Source organism: Anas acuta, chromosome 5, assembly GCF_963932015.1.
Source record: "Anas acuta chromosome 5, bAnaAcu1.1, whole genome shotgun sequence".
Classification (NCBI taxonomy): domain Eukaryota; kingdom Metazoa; phylum Chordata; class Aves; order Anseriformes; family Anatidae; genus Anas; species Anas acuta.
Window position 1 is genome coordinate 43,423,053 of NC_088983.1, and position 16,460 is coordinate 43,439,512.

General features: G+C 37.7%; 1 protein-coding gene and 1 long non-coding RNA gene across 3 annotated transcripts in view; one reads left to right on the plus strand and one right to left on the minus strand.

Moving 5' to 3' along the window:
- Positions 1-16,460, plus strand: part of LOC137857648 (uncharacterized) — a 695,515-nt gene that overhangs the window by 353,921 nt on the left and 325,134 nt on the right. The window lies entirely within an intron of this gene.
- The window catches only part of PRKD1 (protein kinase D1), a 124,309-nt gene continuing 119,915 nt past the window's right edge, over positions 12,067-16,460 (minus strand). For both annotated transcript variants that reach the window (XM_068684392.1, XM_068684390.1), the window contains 2 exons: positions 14,911-14,996; positions 12,067-13,035 (listed from right to left, as the gene is read on the minus strand). In XM_068684392.1, coding sequence (XP_068540493.1) covers positions 12,817-13,035; positions 14,911-14,996 — 305 coding nt within the window. In that variant the 3' untranslated portion in view covers positions 12,067-12,816. The remainder of the gene's footprint in view (positions 13,036-14,910; positions 14,997-16,460) is intronic.

A 16,460-nucleotide genomic window follows, 5' to 3' on the forward strand; every position in this document is an offset into this window, starting at 1 on the left:
AATTTAGATTGCTTTGTCTGCTAGTTTTGTTTTTAGTAGTAAATAGGGCATTTTCAGATAAGAAACAAGCTCCTATTAAACAGTGATGCATTTTAGAAATTGCAGCATACAGACCCAGTGCTTTTTGAAAAGTTTACATCTTTTCCCACTCAAATTGTTTTCACTTCTGGCTTTCAAAAATATCAAACAATACAAAACTGAGTCAGGGTAGATGATACTCACAGACAGTGATGAATCTGCATCGCAGCACAGATCCTAAATCAGCAAATTTAGGGAAAAAGCATAGTTGAGTTGAGGGTGGGTTCACGAATGAAAAAGGAGCTGTGCACTGGAAAAGATGGGTGGTGTGGTTAAGTCAAAAAGAAATCTGTCTTCAGATTTGGAATGGGACAATTGATGTCTGAATGCCATGTTCAGAACCCTGCAAGGGCTCACTTTTCAGAAGATCTGAGAAATAAAGTGCTGTTGAATTTGGAAATACTAAGACATTGCAGTAGAACAAGTAAAATATCCAAGTAATTGACCTAATTACCTGTTATTACGCAGAGGAAAAATGTTTTCCTGAACTTATCTAACAATTTCTTTCACTGATACAAAAAGATTAGTAGCTTGGTATTAGGCCTCCGTTGTGGCAAATATTTTCTGGAGCTCTAGTACTGTTTCTGCCACAGACATTGTTGCTACTGTAAATAAATTACTGAGCTGAGATATATCTCAATGGGTTTTTGTTTGTTTGTTTTTATAGACAGAGAGGATTTATGACAGGAGTGACAGCAGATTGTCCTTTATAAAACTTCTGTAAATATCAATAAAAAGTTTGCAAAGTATACCTATCTAGTATATAGTACGTCATATGTATACTGTATACTTCATTTACAAGCAGGGATGGACATGTACTCTTCCTGCTAGTGATTTTGTTGGTCTGGATTCCATTTTGATGCAGTGTTTGTTCTTGTTCACATTGCTAACCTTGGAAACTAACACAAAACTACTCTACTCTACTCTGCACTTGAACAATGTTATCATATCCTAAAGTTTAATCATCTGTACATCTCTGTACATTCCCACGTGTGTCTCTTTGGCCAGCTGAAAGCAGTCTTGTATTTGCATTTGCAACCTATTTCTATACTTTTCCATGCTCATCCTGTTGCCATGTAATATTTTCTCAGTCTTCCCAGCTAACAAGAAGAAGGAGATACAAAACTAATCCAAACTGACCACTTCAGCAGTGCAGCTGTTTTGCCATCACATGTTCCAGGAGCCTGTAGCAGAAAGGCTGTGTTGGAATTAGGGTGCATTAAATAAATACATAAAGGAGCCCTACCATGGCCAGTTTGGGTAGAGCCCATACAGGAATTGTGTAAGAAGATATTATAGGGGAAGAGATTATTTTGGTTCACATATGATTCTTGATGTGCAGACAAACTGAAACAGTAGCAAGGAAAATATTACTATATGTAGTAAGAATGTGAGGGCTACAGCACTGGCTACCTTGTCAGAAGCTGACAAAGGCTGAGAAAAGAAATTTCCACAGAAATGGAAAATCTTTTGTAATTATTCAAAATTCAAACTAAAAACAACAATGAGCTATACTTGCAATCTGTTACACAGATTGACCTGCACATCTACTGGAAATAGAATATTTGCTTGGCAAATTGTATTGGTGGATATACATGAGCTACACACTGAATTATTCAGTAGAGTTGGGTATCCATTTTTTTTTGTGCTGAAGATGGACTTGAGAAACACAGAATTAGGAGGTGATTGCAATCACAATGGTGAATAATAAAGCAAACCTTCAAAGTTTTCAGAATATATGAGGCCAGATACTAAACAGCTTGAAACCAAAAGAGTAGTATGACAGAACAGGAGGACTATCTAGAAGTAAGTAGAAAGAAACCTAGAGAAGTCACTTAATAACATTGCATTTGACTTCTGTGGATATAAGTACACGAGATTCATTTTTACTTGTGTGAGAATATTTTCTCTTTGACCAAGCTTTCTAAAGAAATTTCAGGATCTTAATTATATTCAAATTTTTAAACGTTTTTGTGCAAGCTAACCTTTCTACTTCATAAAGACTCTTTGCATTATATGTTAATTATCAATTAAAGGGCTAATCATTTCAGTGAGTGTACTTGAGTTATATGTTTTACTATTGTCTTGATGACTAATGTTCTTGGGGCATTCAGCACTCTTCCAAACAGTATTCTGTGCAGCATTATTTCAAAATTTGTCTGGAAGCGTTGTAAACAATGCTCTGTAAACTCTGCTGACGAGGAGCTACCAGAAGTGCTATATTGATTCCTAGCTGTTGGGCATCTGCTTCTATATTTAAAAAGATGTTATTGCTTTGTTATGGAAATTGAAGGCAGAGGGGAACCTTATTGTTTTAAAACACATGGTAATTAGCAGTGGCAGTGAAAACTGTGAAACATTCTGAAATCAGACTGGAAGAGACTTAGCATGAATCTTACCACAAATTATCGTATTTTCATATGAAAAATGTCATTGAAGACTGGCGCGTTACATACATCGTGTATTCCTACGGCTTTGCAAAACCGGAGTGATTAGTGATTAATTTGGAGAAACGCCTGAGGCTTCGGTATCGATCTCAGGCGTGCAGCATCCTTGCCGGCCGGTAGGTGGCAAGGTACGCAAGCTCAGCCTGCAAGGGCTACGACAGCACTGGCATCTGCACGGCGCTGGGCTGCCCGGCAGGCAGTTGACATTGCCAGTTTTCTCTGAGGGTGATTCCTTACTGAATATATATATATATATTCTATGATTAAAATTATATACAGAATGAGGTCTTCGCTATGTTGGAAGTATGAACTCGTTAATAAGTATCTTCTACCAAAAAAAAATTAAATAAATAAAAATAAAAAGGTATGAAAAGAGATGGGGAATGGAAGAAAATCACACAGTCCCTTATTTCACAGTTATCATGCAAATCAGACAAGGTCTGGTTACTGGATGGCTCAGAAAATTGGCAATATCCTGACATTTTTGTCTTTGATCACTGGTTTGAGTTTAATCTAGGATGGTAATAGTTACTCCCTTGGCTCCGATGAGATAGTTTGGTGGTTTCAGGCCAACACACAATTGTCCACATCATAAAATGATGACAGCTACTTGGCAAAGCAATTTGAAGAGGGAGGCTAAGGCTTTGTTTGAACAGTGAAGTTGTGCTACTTGTGTGGATTTAGTTAAACTGATATTATTGTCTGCATCTTGTATAACTCTTTCTGTATGAGTAGGGATTTAACATCCATATCTGTAAGATGCTTTTGTGCCCATATAAGTATGTCTGCTCTAGAAGCTGTGCTGATATGATTTTATTGGTAAAAAGCTACAACTTAGCCAATAAGGGAGAAGAAACATTGAGAGAGGATTAAATAATAAATTACATGGAAATTAATAATTCTGTGACATTTAAGGCTATGGATATATGAATATGTCAATATAAAGCACAGTGGACTTGGTACATTTAGTCCATGATTTTAAATATCAGTGATAGCAGAAATATTCAGCATAAAAAATACTGTGGTATTTGTGATACTAGTTCTGCACTCTCTGCCTTCCCCAACCTTCCCAGTCTGTTGTCTAGTTCTTCAGAGCCAAAGAGGGATTATCTTTATAGGCTCTCTGCTGTCACAATGGAAAGATTGGTAGGCTGTCCTCTCCTTCTGTCCAAAAGGAAATGGTGGAAGTCCGTGAAATGCAAAAGGAACTGGGTGGTTGCAAGGGGCTGTGGAAGGGCAAACAGAGGACAGGAAGTGCCCTTGCACCAGGCACTGGAAATCCATCCACAAGGTGCTTCCAGGGGCAGGCAAGGTCAGCACAGCTACAAGGATGGAAAAGAAGAAGAAATGTCAGTCCTAGCACAGTCACTAACTCTTCTAACCCCTTGATCAAAGAGTATATTATGTCATGCAATCATGGTTTTTTTTTTTTTTTTTTTTTCACATAGTATTCCTAAGGTTTTAAGTGATATCAGCCATCAGTGACACACTAGCCTATTTGTACATATATTCTTATTACACTGAGCTGCAAGATGGTTTCTCAATATTCACAGAGAACTGCTCCACATTTTGCATGGGATTAGGCAATACACAGATGCTGTTTAATCTAACATGCTATGAAACTATATCCTTCTTTATGATAGTAATTTTGATAGAAATTATGATAGAATGGGGTCCAAAACACATGGATCTGTTATTCTTGTTATGAGGCCTTCAAGGATTGTGCATTTAGCTTGTGCACACTGTGATCTCTGAGATGGCTGTGGTTGCAGTCAGTATGTTTACAAGTTCTTTGAATGTCTAATAGATGGAGCTTATAAAAAGACTTCTTTGTACATGGATTCTAATTCCCACTTCATGCACATAGTATAGCCTGTACCTCCCACAGAACATCTCATCTAAGAATGCATGTTCTTTGGGCACATCCAAGTTGACCTGCAAGGGTAAGAAACATCACCCAGCATGCCCACCTCTTCTTGGCTTTGAGTTCCAGATTACTGCTCCCAAGTCATTCATTTACTTTCTTTGTCACTTTGCCATCTACAAATGGAGTTAAATATAGAAATGTAATGAGGGGTTGACTGAGATTATTGTACATTCCTGCATATTTTTGAATGTTGTATTTTCCAAGTGTCATTAGTTCCATAAGAAAACCAAGATATAAGTCAATAAGAAAATTATGATATAAATTGGGGTAACATCTGACTGTGAAGGTAATCTTATTCTGAGGCTGCTTTTCAGAGGGTTTTGTTTGTTTGTTTGTTTTTTTCCTCATGTGAACTTGTTTAGGGAAGCTAGTTTATGTGTTTAAACCTGTAACCCCAGCTGTGAAGCATGAAGAGTGGAATTTGCCTAACTACTCATAGATAGGCTAATATTCTTAAATGTTTAGAAAAGTTAAAAATATTATACATCTCAGTAATTTTAGAAAGGGAAGCAGAATTCTAAATTTCTAGCAGTTTGCTTTGTGCTCTTTTCAGTTTTTAGCATTGAATATTCATCCTAATCCTACAACTTCCTCTTTGAATTTCCTGAAGTGTTGTGACCTTGAAAATCAACAGTCTGTGAAATTTTTCCTTGCTGTTTTACCAGGTTCTTGAACAAGAAGGGATATTTCAAGTTTAAATATACAATCCTTTCTGATGATGCTTTCCTTGTTTAACAGGAACTCTTCCAACTTTCCATTCATGGGTATGCATGCACATACATATGCATTTTGGGGGGTAAAGAAGCTTGTTTCAGGCCACAGTGGGGACATGCACACACACACCGGGCTCACAACAGTTAATCTTGAACTGGCCGATTTCCTGGATGGAATTTTGGTGTACAAACCTTCCCATTAGGATTAAGGTAATGTTGAGCTCATCCCAGGAGCATAAAAAATACTCCTCATTAACTGCTCCTTATTTCCTTTTGAGAGATTGCAGTCATAGTGTTTCTACTAGTAGGTCTCATTTTGCCTGTTACAGCTTTTCTGGTCTTGGACCATGAACTCAAAGCCTGCTCTGACCTTTCACAATTTTGTGCCATGAATATACTTCATTGTACATGTTTCTGTACATCCTTTTGACTGATTACAGTATAAAGTCTGTGGATATATGATACATTTTACATGAGCATATGGTTTTAGCTTCACTTTAATTATTGTTTTTATTAAGATTCATATTCATAACACCTGTAGTGATCATCTGTAGTGAGCACATGCAGAGGTACAACAATGCCCTTATCAAAAGTGTCAGGGCTAAAACCCTCAGCAGACCTTAGTTACTCACTTTACATTCTATTAAAGAACAAATCAGGAAGCCTGAGACACCTAGAAACCCCTAAAGACTCAGGCTTGCAAGCTTCTGATTCACTTTCAAGAAATGCAATTAAAGACTCTGACAGATGATTTCTGGCACATCCAGCTACAGTAGTTTTATACATTGCTGCCCTCACTCTCCATCATGCCCCTTTTCTAGTAGTCTCCCTATGGCAGAATCAGTAGAATGGAGCATCACAGCTCGAACTCACAATCAGGCATATTAGGTTAAACTCTAAGACAAAAATAATGCTCAGGTGCTTTTGTGTGTGAAATAAGAAATTTGAAGCATTCTGTTTTCACTCTAAGGCCAGTAACAAGCAGCTGGGGCTAAGACACAAACATCTTAAATGGCTGCAGCTGTTTACTTGGCAAATGTGAGCCAGGTCCCTTAAGTCAATTTTTATTTTTTCTTAAGAATATGTCAGTATACTTTCCACTTATTAAATGTGGTGATCTAACTGCCTCAAAATTAACTCATGCTTTTTTATGCCTAAGTCAACAGTGGAACCAAACTGAAATACTTGCCTTCCAAAGGGTAGTTATTGGGACTTTCTGAAAAATCAGTCCCCATTAAAAGTGCAAGGGGTCATCACTGATAAGTCACTATTCATTTTGAGAGTTATATTGGTTAAAACTATTTCAGTTATATTTGGCAATGTATCATAAATTCATATTGGAAAATAGTTTTTCAAGAATAGAAATACTGCATCAGAATCTGCCAATTTTTTGTCAATCTTTGGCAGCATTCACATGCTTGCAGATTTTGGTATTTGCCTTAAAGGCACATCTTCATCATGCCTATTTTTCTTGTAGCTCCCCTGGTTGGCATTCTGCCTGGCAGACATTTGCAGGATGGGGCCTCAGGCCTTCCAGACTCACAGTAGAGCTAGACACTAGACACCCTTGGGTGTAGGACCATAAAGTACGGATTCCCAAGGAAAACATCTCATTTAATGGGACCTTTCAAAATAGTAATTTTTCAGTCTGAAGTGTAAGTAGATTTTTCTTATATTCCTATTTGTGAACAGCTGATGTTCAGGTTTGTAGATGTGCCTGGTAAGGTAGCAAAATAGTTTACAATTCTTATATATGTGCTCCCTGTTCTTCACCTAAGCTAAGCAAAAATTCAGGAAGGAGAAAATACAGATATCAGTTCACACAGTAGATGCACACGTGCCTGGTTTGCAGCATTCACTTGCTCCAGTTGTTAGGAATAAGCTGAGCAAAAACCAAGGTAAAACTCCTGGATGAACATCCCATTGGGGTGCCAAACTTGCTGTCACTAAAAGGAACCTGATCTAACAAGATAGCTCCTCTAGATTATAATTGATTTGACTGAGCTCTTTCCTATACAGCACATGCACAGTAAACCAAGGAACTTTAGAGCTTCAGTTCAGGTGCCACAGGTATGATCATGTAGCAGAAGGTGGTCAGTGCGGTATGTAGCTGCCTAGGATAAGTTACAAAAATAAATAATAATTTATCCTTATGGGAAAAAAATGTATCTGGCAAAGTGAGATAAGCAAATCTGGGGGTACTGAATAGCTCCGGGGGAGAGTTCTTGTCTATCTGTGTTAGGCAGAGATTATGCAGGATGTCAATATTTTGGTAGGCCTATCTCAATAATATTGTACCATAATTAATAGTTACAGAAGTATGATCATTCTCTGTGTGTTTTGTGGGCTGAAATATTATATGAGGGTATATCATGTCTACTGATTCACTCTTAAAGTAACTGAGTAGCTGCTTGACAGTTGAAATGTAGTAGTTGCTTAAGTGTGTACTTTTTGCTCACCTTACTTGCTGAGCTAGTTAAACTGTCTGGATGACACATGGAATAAAGAGGGAATCTGAACGAATAAAGATTGTAGAAGTGAAAATTTACCATAAAACAGAAGTTCTAGCTACCAAGTACATGTTGGATACTTTGCTGTGCTCCACAGCTAAGCTTAGACACAATAAAACCATCTACACATGTATTATGATACATACACATGTGCTTGATATGCATATGATATGCAGTGGCACAGCAGAAAAGTTGAAACACCATCAATCAGTCCTCAGGTTGATCTCATAACCTCATGTACAGCATAACAATTGTTGACTTTTCCTTCTGTGATGCATGAGCAGGAATTGTCAGACTAATGGAAAATCTAAAGGCCATGAAAACATGACTGCAGACCAGCCTACCATTCCTTTTCCCTGTGAGAGACAAGCAGAGGAAAATCTTGTAGGACAACACAATCCCAGATTTGCTTCAGTACACTTTGATGCTGATGTATCTGGAAGAGCAAGTTTCCATTTAGGCTTTGAGTTAGGAATCAGTGTCTGGCTGAACTGCAAACAGTTCAAATTTCAGAGTATAACATTTTTGAACAACAGCAGGGAAAATTTTAATTTATTACATTGGCTAATGGCAGATTCTTTTTTTTTTTTTTTAAAAAAAAAGCAATAAATATTTGCACAATATGTACCTTAAAAGTGATGAAGAAAGAGGAAAGCGGGAAAAAAAGTATGATATGCCTCTAGTTTCTTTGAAAGGAGTTTCTTTCAAGAGTTCCTTTGAAATCATATTTAGGGGTTAGCCAGAATGTGTCTTAGAGAAGTAATTTATTTGCACTTTTGCTCAGCTCTATTGGCGAACATTTATTCATAACATTATTATCATAAATGCTCTGTGAGATTAAGTATACTTTTATCAGCATAGGCTTGTGCTTAGCAAACTCTTGTGCATGCTAGGCATTTTTATGACAGAAGTCAGTAGATGATGGGGTTTAGTTTAAGTACTCAGTGATGTGTTTTCTTCATGAGAAGTGGTACTGTTTCTACTTTTGTCACCCAACTTCTTAGAGGTGCCATTGCAATCAATACTAGTGTCAATACTCAAGAAAAGTGTTGGTATACTATTTGATATTTTTGAGAATTTAACTGTGTTGTTCAAGATTACCTTTGCTCAAGGGTTGGTGCACTAACAGTAAATAAAAATAAGCCACTAATAAAATCCTGACTCACAAGAATTAATCAACATGAAAGCAGAAATCTAAATCTTTGTTACTGGTTAACACAGAATGAGACAACAAAATTAAGTGACTTTGTGATAATTCCTTATGAACTGTCATGGTATCAGCAACTGAACAAAGTCTATAAGATTCTGATAATTTTCTTCATTTTCCTTTTAGAAAAGTTAGTTAACATGGCTTGACTCCTGGAATAAATAAGCAAGAGTATGTAGACATTATGCAATTATTATGAAATCATGAATCCACCACTGTACCTCTAGATGAACTTGCTTTTAAACATACACATACAAATATATACACACATTCTGTCTTTTACTGTCAGGAAATTGATAATCAACCTGAGTCTATTTTTATGTTTGTTTTACAGTTGACTTAATATTGAGTCTGAATGAAAAACAAACAAACTCCACAGTGGCCAGTAGTGCACAGTGTTTCAAAATCAGGGTCTTTGCATTGGGTTAATTCAAACAGGTTTTGCTGATTCTGACTAGGAAAGCTAGTCAACATCTGACTGATGGTCATTTCCTGGATAATTACTTTTTTATTATTTTTTTTTTACATTTGTTGTCATGTACTGAGGTGAATTAGCTATATATGTTTAGTCAGTACACATAATTACACTGAAGACTGACTGAAATAGAACCCAAAACATGCCCACTCATATGTTGTTGGTTGTCTTTATCATCATATTTGTCTTATGGCATGGTTAAGTACAGAAATGTAATTGGCCAGACTGACGAGTGCCCTCCATAATAATTATGAGCCTTTACGAAACACTTCTATTCTAAAAGCACAGTTGCATCTGGATCTAGTTCTGTCAGTCTCCTGTCACTTTGTCTAGATGTTCCCAGAAGAGAACAGACATTCCTCTAGAACTTTCCAGAGTGCTCGCTAGCTTTGTATGGACAGCAATACAACATTTACACAAAACCAGGACTCTAGCCCTTACCAGTTGTATGGCCAAGGCATAAACAGTAAGGTGGACTTTCACAATCTTCTGCAAAACTCATAAGTACACTGCTGGTCAATAGTGTCAACTGGATAATGTTGGAAATTCAGTAATTACTAAAAGTATCTTAAACAAAAATGCTGGAATTGCAGAAGGGTGATTAAACTGGCTAATAATACCGACCTGCATTGGAAGGCCTGCACCAATATTGATTTTCCATTGCTGAAATTTTTACTCTTGATGAAAAAGGGTACTTAAGTCAATTTTAGACAAGATCTGTAAAACAGATGGGCCTATAAAGAAAAGCTCTGACTTTGTTTTGCTTTTCCCTCCTCTTCAGTAAAATAGAAAATGGATGTCCTGGTAGTTGCTTAAGGAGTGGCTGCTAATTTGTACAGTTCACATGAGATGGCATTGTGCTTTTCCTGTATTGTCACAGAAAGAAAAAAAAATAAATAGTCCCAGATAGTACCTGAGAAATTTCCTCTCTGGACACTAAAAATTTAGCCTTTTAAGAAAATTGTGAATAAAAATGTAGGCATTGCAGTATGGCAGAAAGTTCAACACATTTGAGCTCTGCCCAGCCAGAATTGTTTCAGAAAATATTACAGGGCTAGTGTTAGCAGAGAGCTTGCTTGAGGGTCCCATTGAAGTGATCAAGGATTTATGAACTTGATTTGTTATCTTTCTTTTCTAGCAGCGGGAGTAAGGCAAAAAAAATGGAGCTAAAGAAGAGATTTATAAGCCATTTTTCACATTAATTTCAATTCGTTAAATATATTTTTTTCTGGTTTGAGTTAAGGTGATTTATCTTTATTTCTTCTACAGTACATACTATCTGTCCAGCTGAGGCCCAAAATGCTTAAGAAAAAATCTGCTGGCTTTAGTCATGCTACGTATCTGGCATAAACTTCTGGACAGAGCTCTTCTGGGAGGAAAGAATGGATTTATCCATTGATGAAAAGCTCACAACTGTAATATAAAGCCAGGATTTGATTAGTAGAGGTTCAGGGGATGTAGTTAGCTCTTTGTATACTTCTGCCTCACATCCCATTCTGTTTTTAGTCTTTCTCTTTAATACCTGTATATTAACGTTTTTGTTTGTTTGTTTGTTTGTTTGTTTGTTTTTCTGCTGGTTTTTGGTGATGGTGATGTTTGTTTGTTTGTTTCCAAGAGACAGCCAGTAGCAGAGTAATTTTCAGCTCATCGCTGTTACTCTGGCATATCAAAGTTAAGACTAAATGGGTTACAGTTAGAAGACTATATGTAACTGTTAGAAAATGCACTGCAGAAGCAGTGCATTCTTCTAAAAACTAAATCTGCATTTCAGATACAAAATCAATGTCCTCAGCTGTCCCCCTTCCCTTCCCAATTCCCACCCAAGTATGTTTCAAAACTGACTGAATTCATATTATAAAGCCATTTCAAGCAGATTCTTTAGGAAGTGTTTTAGAGGTACACAGGTTAGCTGGCAGCATTTTCCTACCTACCTCCAGATAGGTTCCTAAATGATGAACTTTAGTGAAAGCAGCCCAGAGGAGAAGGACCTGGAGGTGTTGGATGACAAGAAGCTCAACATGAGCCAGAAATGTGTGCTTGAAGCCTAGAAAGCCAACCATATCCTGGGCTGCATCAAAAGAAGCATGGCCAGTAGGGTGAGAGAGGTGATTGCTTCTCTGCTCCTGTGAGACCCCACCTGGGGCACCCAGCACAAGAAGGACACGAATGTACTAAAACAAGTCCAGAGGAGGGCCATGAGGATGACCTAGAGGACTGGAGCACCTCTCCTATGAAGACACACTGAGGGAGTTGGGGTTGTTCAGCTAAAAGAAAAGAAGACTGGAGAGACCTTACAGCAGTGTTCCAGTACCTAAAGGAGGCTTACAGGAAGGCTGGGGAGGGACTCTTTTGTAAGGGAGTGTAGGCTAGGAGGAGTAGTGGGTTTAAACTAGAAGAGTGTAGGTTTAGATCAGATATAAGGAAGAAATTCTTTACTATGAGGGTGATGAGGCACTGGAGCAGCTTGCCCAGAGAAGCTGTGGATGCCCCATCCCTGGCGTTGTTCAAGGCCAGGCTGGATGGGGCTTTGGGCAACCTGGTCTGGTGGGAGGTGTCCCTGCCCATGGCAGGGGTAGGGGTGGTGAGTTAGATGAACTTTGAGGTCCCTTCCAACCCAAACAATTCTATGGTTTTATGAATATAACTTATCCCACCTAATTCTGATGCCATTCCAGGGATATTTTAAGCAGGAAGATTACTCCAATGAACCTATTTTAACAAGACTTTTATTGAAAACATACACAAAGTCAACATGTTATTTAGGTTCTGAATGTACATATTAGAGAATATTCATATTAGAGAAGAATATTTGAATATTTTAAGAAAAAGGGAAACACAACTGGCATATACTGCAGTTTACATTACTAAGGCATTTAGGCTTAAGAGCAGGTTGTACCGTGTGTGTGTGTCTATCTATATACACAAACACACAAACACATACACACAAGTTAATTGATTTTAAACTGTACAGTGCTATGCATTTTTTTTTTTAATTTTTATGACACTAATTTTTTTTTAATCCAAATAGTAGAAGTTGTTCACAGAACAGCAGTAATGATCTACTCTTCAAGAGTTTGCTTACAAGTACAAAACTAAAGATGCAAAAAAAAAAATCTTCATGGGGAAGTTCTCTCTTACCAAATTGAGGCTCAAGTAAGAAAAACACTAGTTTGCAAAGGCACCGTGGAGACAGGTTTTAATACATTAAATACAACATGAATCATTCACAATAACAAGTTTAGTGTTTCTGGGAACTTTTTGTAAATACAACACAGTTGGTCACACGAAAATGTTTCTGTTGATTTGTCTTGGCAACTCAGATGCATCAACAGTGTAACAGCATAACAGCTTTGTTCCCATCTGACAGAAAATAATGGCAGTTCTGCAAGGCAAACGTTAAACCTGACCGTATGTATTTATTAAATCCACAGTGTTTTGACAGATTATAGGGGATGCAACTTAAAGGATGCTGACACGCTCACTGAGGGCTTTCATTTCTGTTTCTTCTAGCTTGGTGTTTTCATTATGGTTAGCACTTGGACTGATAAGGTGTGCTGGATACTGCAATCCATGTTCTCCTGAATACTGTTCCCATCGGGAGTCATCACTTTCATGGGTAATGTAACGTTCCTCCATTTTACATTCAAGTTCCCTTAAATCTAACCAGGTTTGATAGTCCTGAAATAAAGTAATAGTATTTGTTTTAACATTTCTAAAATAAATGGCATTCTCTTCTACTACCAATAGTATACAAAATGCTACCGAGTTGGCAATTTGAGTATCATGCATCCCTATTTCCCCAGAACAGAAAAACCATATAATCAATAAATATGAAATCTGCCTACAGAAATAGGTATCATATTAAGAGCACTGTCTGTTAAATTAATTTTATTAAACTCTGTTATAAGTATAGTATGGAGATATTACAGATTGTTTTGCAGGATGTATGAACAGTCTACAGATTTCTGTGATATGGCTTGGGTGGTAAAACAATTCCTTGCACTAATCATAAGACGTACGGAGAAGAAGAAAGCATCTTTAAATCAGACTTCTACATCCACATGATCAGTATAAGATAGTCAAGAAAGTTGCTCTATCTCAGTATAATGGTGCAGGATATAAATTCAGCTGGAGCTAGAAAAAATCTGCTTTTCCAAACTTAGGCAAGTAGTGGTGTGCTCATATAAATGCATACATCTAAATATCAAAGCTACATTGGAACTCTGTTTTGACGGTAAGGTTGCAAACACATTTGGTTCTCTTTAACATGCTCTGCAACTTCTTATCTGCCCAAAGCATATCTCAAGTTCAATAATTACTTTTCTTATTCCCACCCAAAGCATCCATCTAGCTACAGTAATAAAGCCAATCCCAGCAACACAGCCTAACCTCTGCCCACAACTCTGTACTCAGTTTTATTTTTTTCTCACCCACTTTGTCATTACTTAAGAGACAACCCTGGTCACCTAACCAAAGCATCAGAAAGCCCACACCCTGTAAATGCACAAAAGACTTCACCCTTCATTTCTTGCATCCTTAGGCCCACTTCTTACAGTTTTCCTCTCAGAAACTCTCTCTATCTCTCACTCCCTTGCTCCACTGTTATCTTTCCTTCACCCGCAAGCTTGGGCTTTTCTGGAAGGAGGACTCATCCATGGTGCTAGAGTTGCTGCTGTACTGCCTTGCCTTGGTTTACCTCCATTCACTATTGCACAAGGAACAAAAGTGAACATAGAGAGGTGAATATGCTGTCCCATCACATGAGACAGCCAGCAGCTGTGCTGCAGGACTTAGCTCAGATCACCTCTCTGGTCCCCAGAGATCCTGACAAATGCATTCTGTAATGGTTGGTGGAGAGAACACAGTCTTGGAGGAAAAGACTAGAGGGTGACAGGAAATCTGCGAGGAAGAAAGCAAGCCCAGGAGAAATGTCCCTGGGGAAGGCAGGGGTGTGGTGGGAGGTTGCAGTCCTTTTCCCCCTGTTCCAGCAGGTCATCCTCCACTTTGAGAAACATTGCTCAAGTGTAAGGACCCAGGTCTTAGTTCAGAGAAAGATTCCTTTGGGACCGTAGACTATGCATCTGATCTGTGCCATGCCTGTGCATGATTAGTTTCCTATGCACATATATGTATCCCTTGGAGGATCCTAGGGGTTAGAGCCTCTTTAAGATCCCTTCCAACCCAAGCCATTCTATGATATGATTCTATGATATATTGGGGTAGACCCCAGGCAATTTGATAATGCAAGTTGAATGACTTTATAGACTATCTATCTATATATATTTATGTTCTTAGCAGACAAACTAAATACACTTCTTTAGTGTACTTTGAAAACATGAGAGAGTTTAGTAGTGGAATCTCATACTTCAAAAATTAATTAGAATATATACACAAATTGGTAAAGGAATATGAGGTTCTCAGGATCAGAAAACATCTCTGTGTTTGTAGATTTGCTTAGATTCTATTGCACTTAAAGATGAAAATTTTTATATGCTTAAGAGACTAAATACTCAGGAAAAAAAAAAACAAACAACATGGAGTTTGCAGCAATACCTGTAACCATGGATGGCTTAACGTTTTGTCCACACTGTAGCGCTTTCTCATTTTCACTTGCAACAAATTATTTATGAGATCAATAGCTGAAAAGGAATAATATTAGAACATATCAGTTAAAATATATTTTTTATATATAAACAGAGACAGACAGACACGATAGTAGTAAAAAGGGCAATTTTTCCTCCATGCTCCAGATTTTTCAAACTGTATTCAATGTTGATATCCCTGAAAGTACTATTTTGCTAAATAGTTGCCTGCTAGTTAGTATATTGTCTACCTCTTTGTGTTCATTTGCAGGCATGTAGCAAAGACTGATGAAACTTCTCAGCTTCTGCTCAAGTGAAAAAAAAAACAAAACAAAAAACAAACAAAAACCACCGCATGTAAGCGAGGGCTACAGTATACTTCAGGTTCTACAGCAGTTTACAGTAAACAGGTAGAGGGGTACCTTTACCAGGTAGGCTTTTCTGTGTGTTTCTGCCCCAAGAGGATGGGGTAAACTGTTTATAACTCCTGAGTACCTGACTTGCCATGCTTTTCATTCAGCCAGTGTGGAAGCAACAACTCTGTGTCCCTGACTATAGGTTTCAGTACTATATCCATGAAAATGGAAATTTGCACAACAGTCTGTTGGACATGTGCAGTAAGTCTGACAGACAAAGCTATTCTTAGCAATAACTGGCTGCCATTAAAGTAGCCCCGGGTCCCTGTTGATGAATATTATCTTGGAAATCAAAGCAATCATGGGAATAAGATCAAACAAATCTCAGGAATTCTGGCAAAGAAGGCACTGCCAGAGATTCTGAGCCACACTCCTCTTGGAAGCAGATGGTCCTAATTTTGTTTTCTCTGTTGTGGACAAACAGATTTTTAGCTATCATCTCTTTTAGTATACAATTCATGCTAAATTCTCTAACATTTTTGTTTTGTTCCCTTTCAAAATGTCTGAGAAGCAGATGTGGGATCAGAAAGCCAGTGGATAGCCAACAGGACCACTACTGATAGATGGCAGCACTCTGAAAACTTATTTGTTTTCCAAAACAACAGGGTTAATCTTTTTCATGGGCAACACCATGGGCAATGGGCAACTGGATTATAACTAAAGTATGAGTGTAGCTTATTTTGCTTATTTCCTTCTCAAATATTTCACCTATTTTGAAAGACAGGCATCTATGGCATGAACTTCATAAAAGATGTCACGTGGATCTCCCTGACTGAATTCTTTAGGCCATGTTTTTATTGTTCTTAGTGAAAACATTTCTTAAAATGATTTGAAAATCAGTTGTCATCAAAATGAATGCCAAGATGACTGCTAAGCCTCAAAAATGAGAGAACTAGGCCTTTACGAGGCATATAACTATGCTTTAAGATACTCCTAGGATTTGCATGACAGTGACAGCCTGGAGAGCTGCCCGCTTTTCCTTTTGGATAGAATGCAATCAAACACACCGAAGAATAAAAAGTTATTAACATCACAAGAAGAGGTAGGGTTTCCTCAGAGAAGGGGATAATTAGTTTATGATGTTCTTACAGGTTTGAGTAGCTTA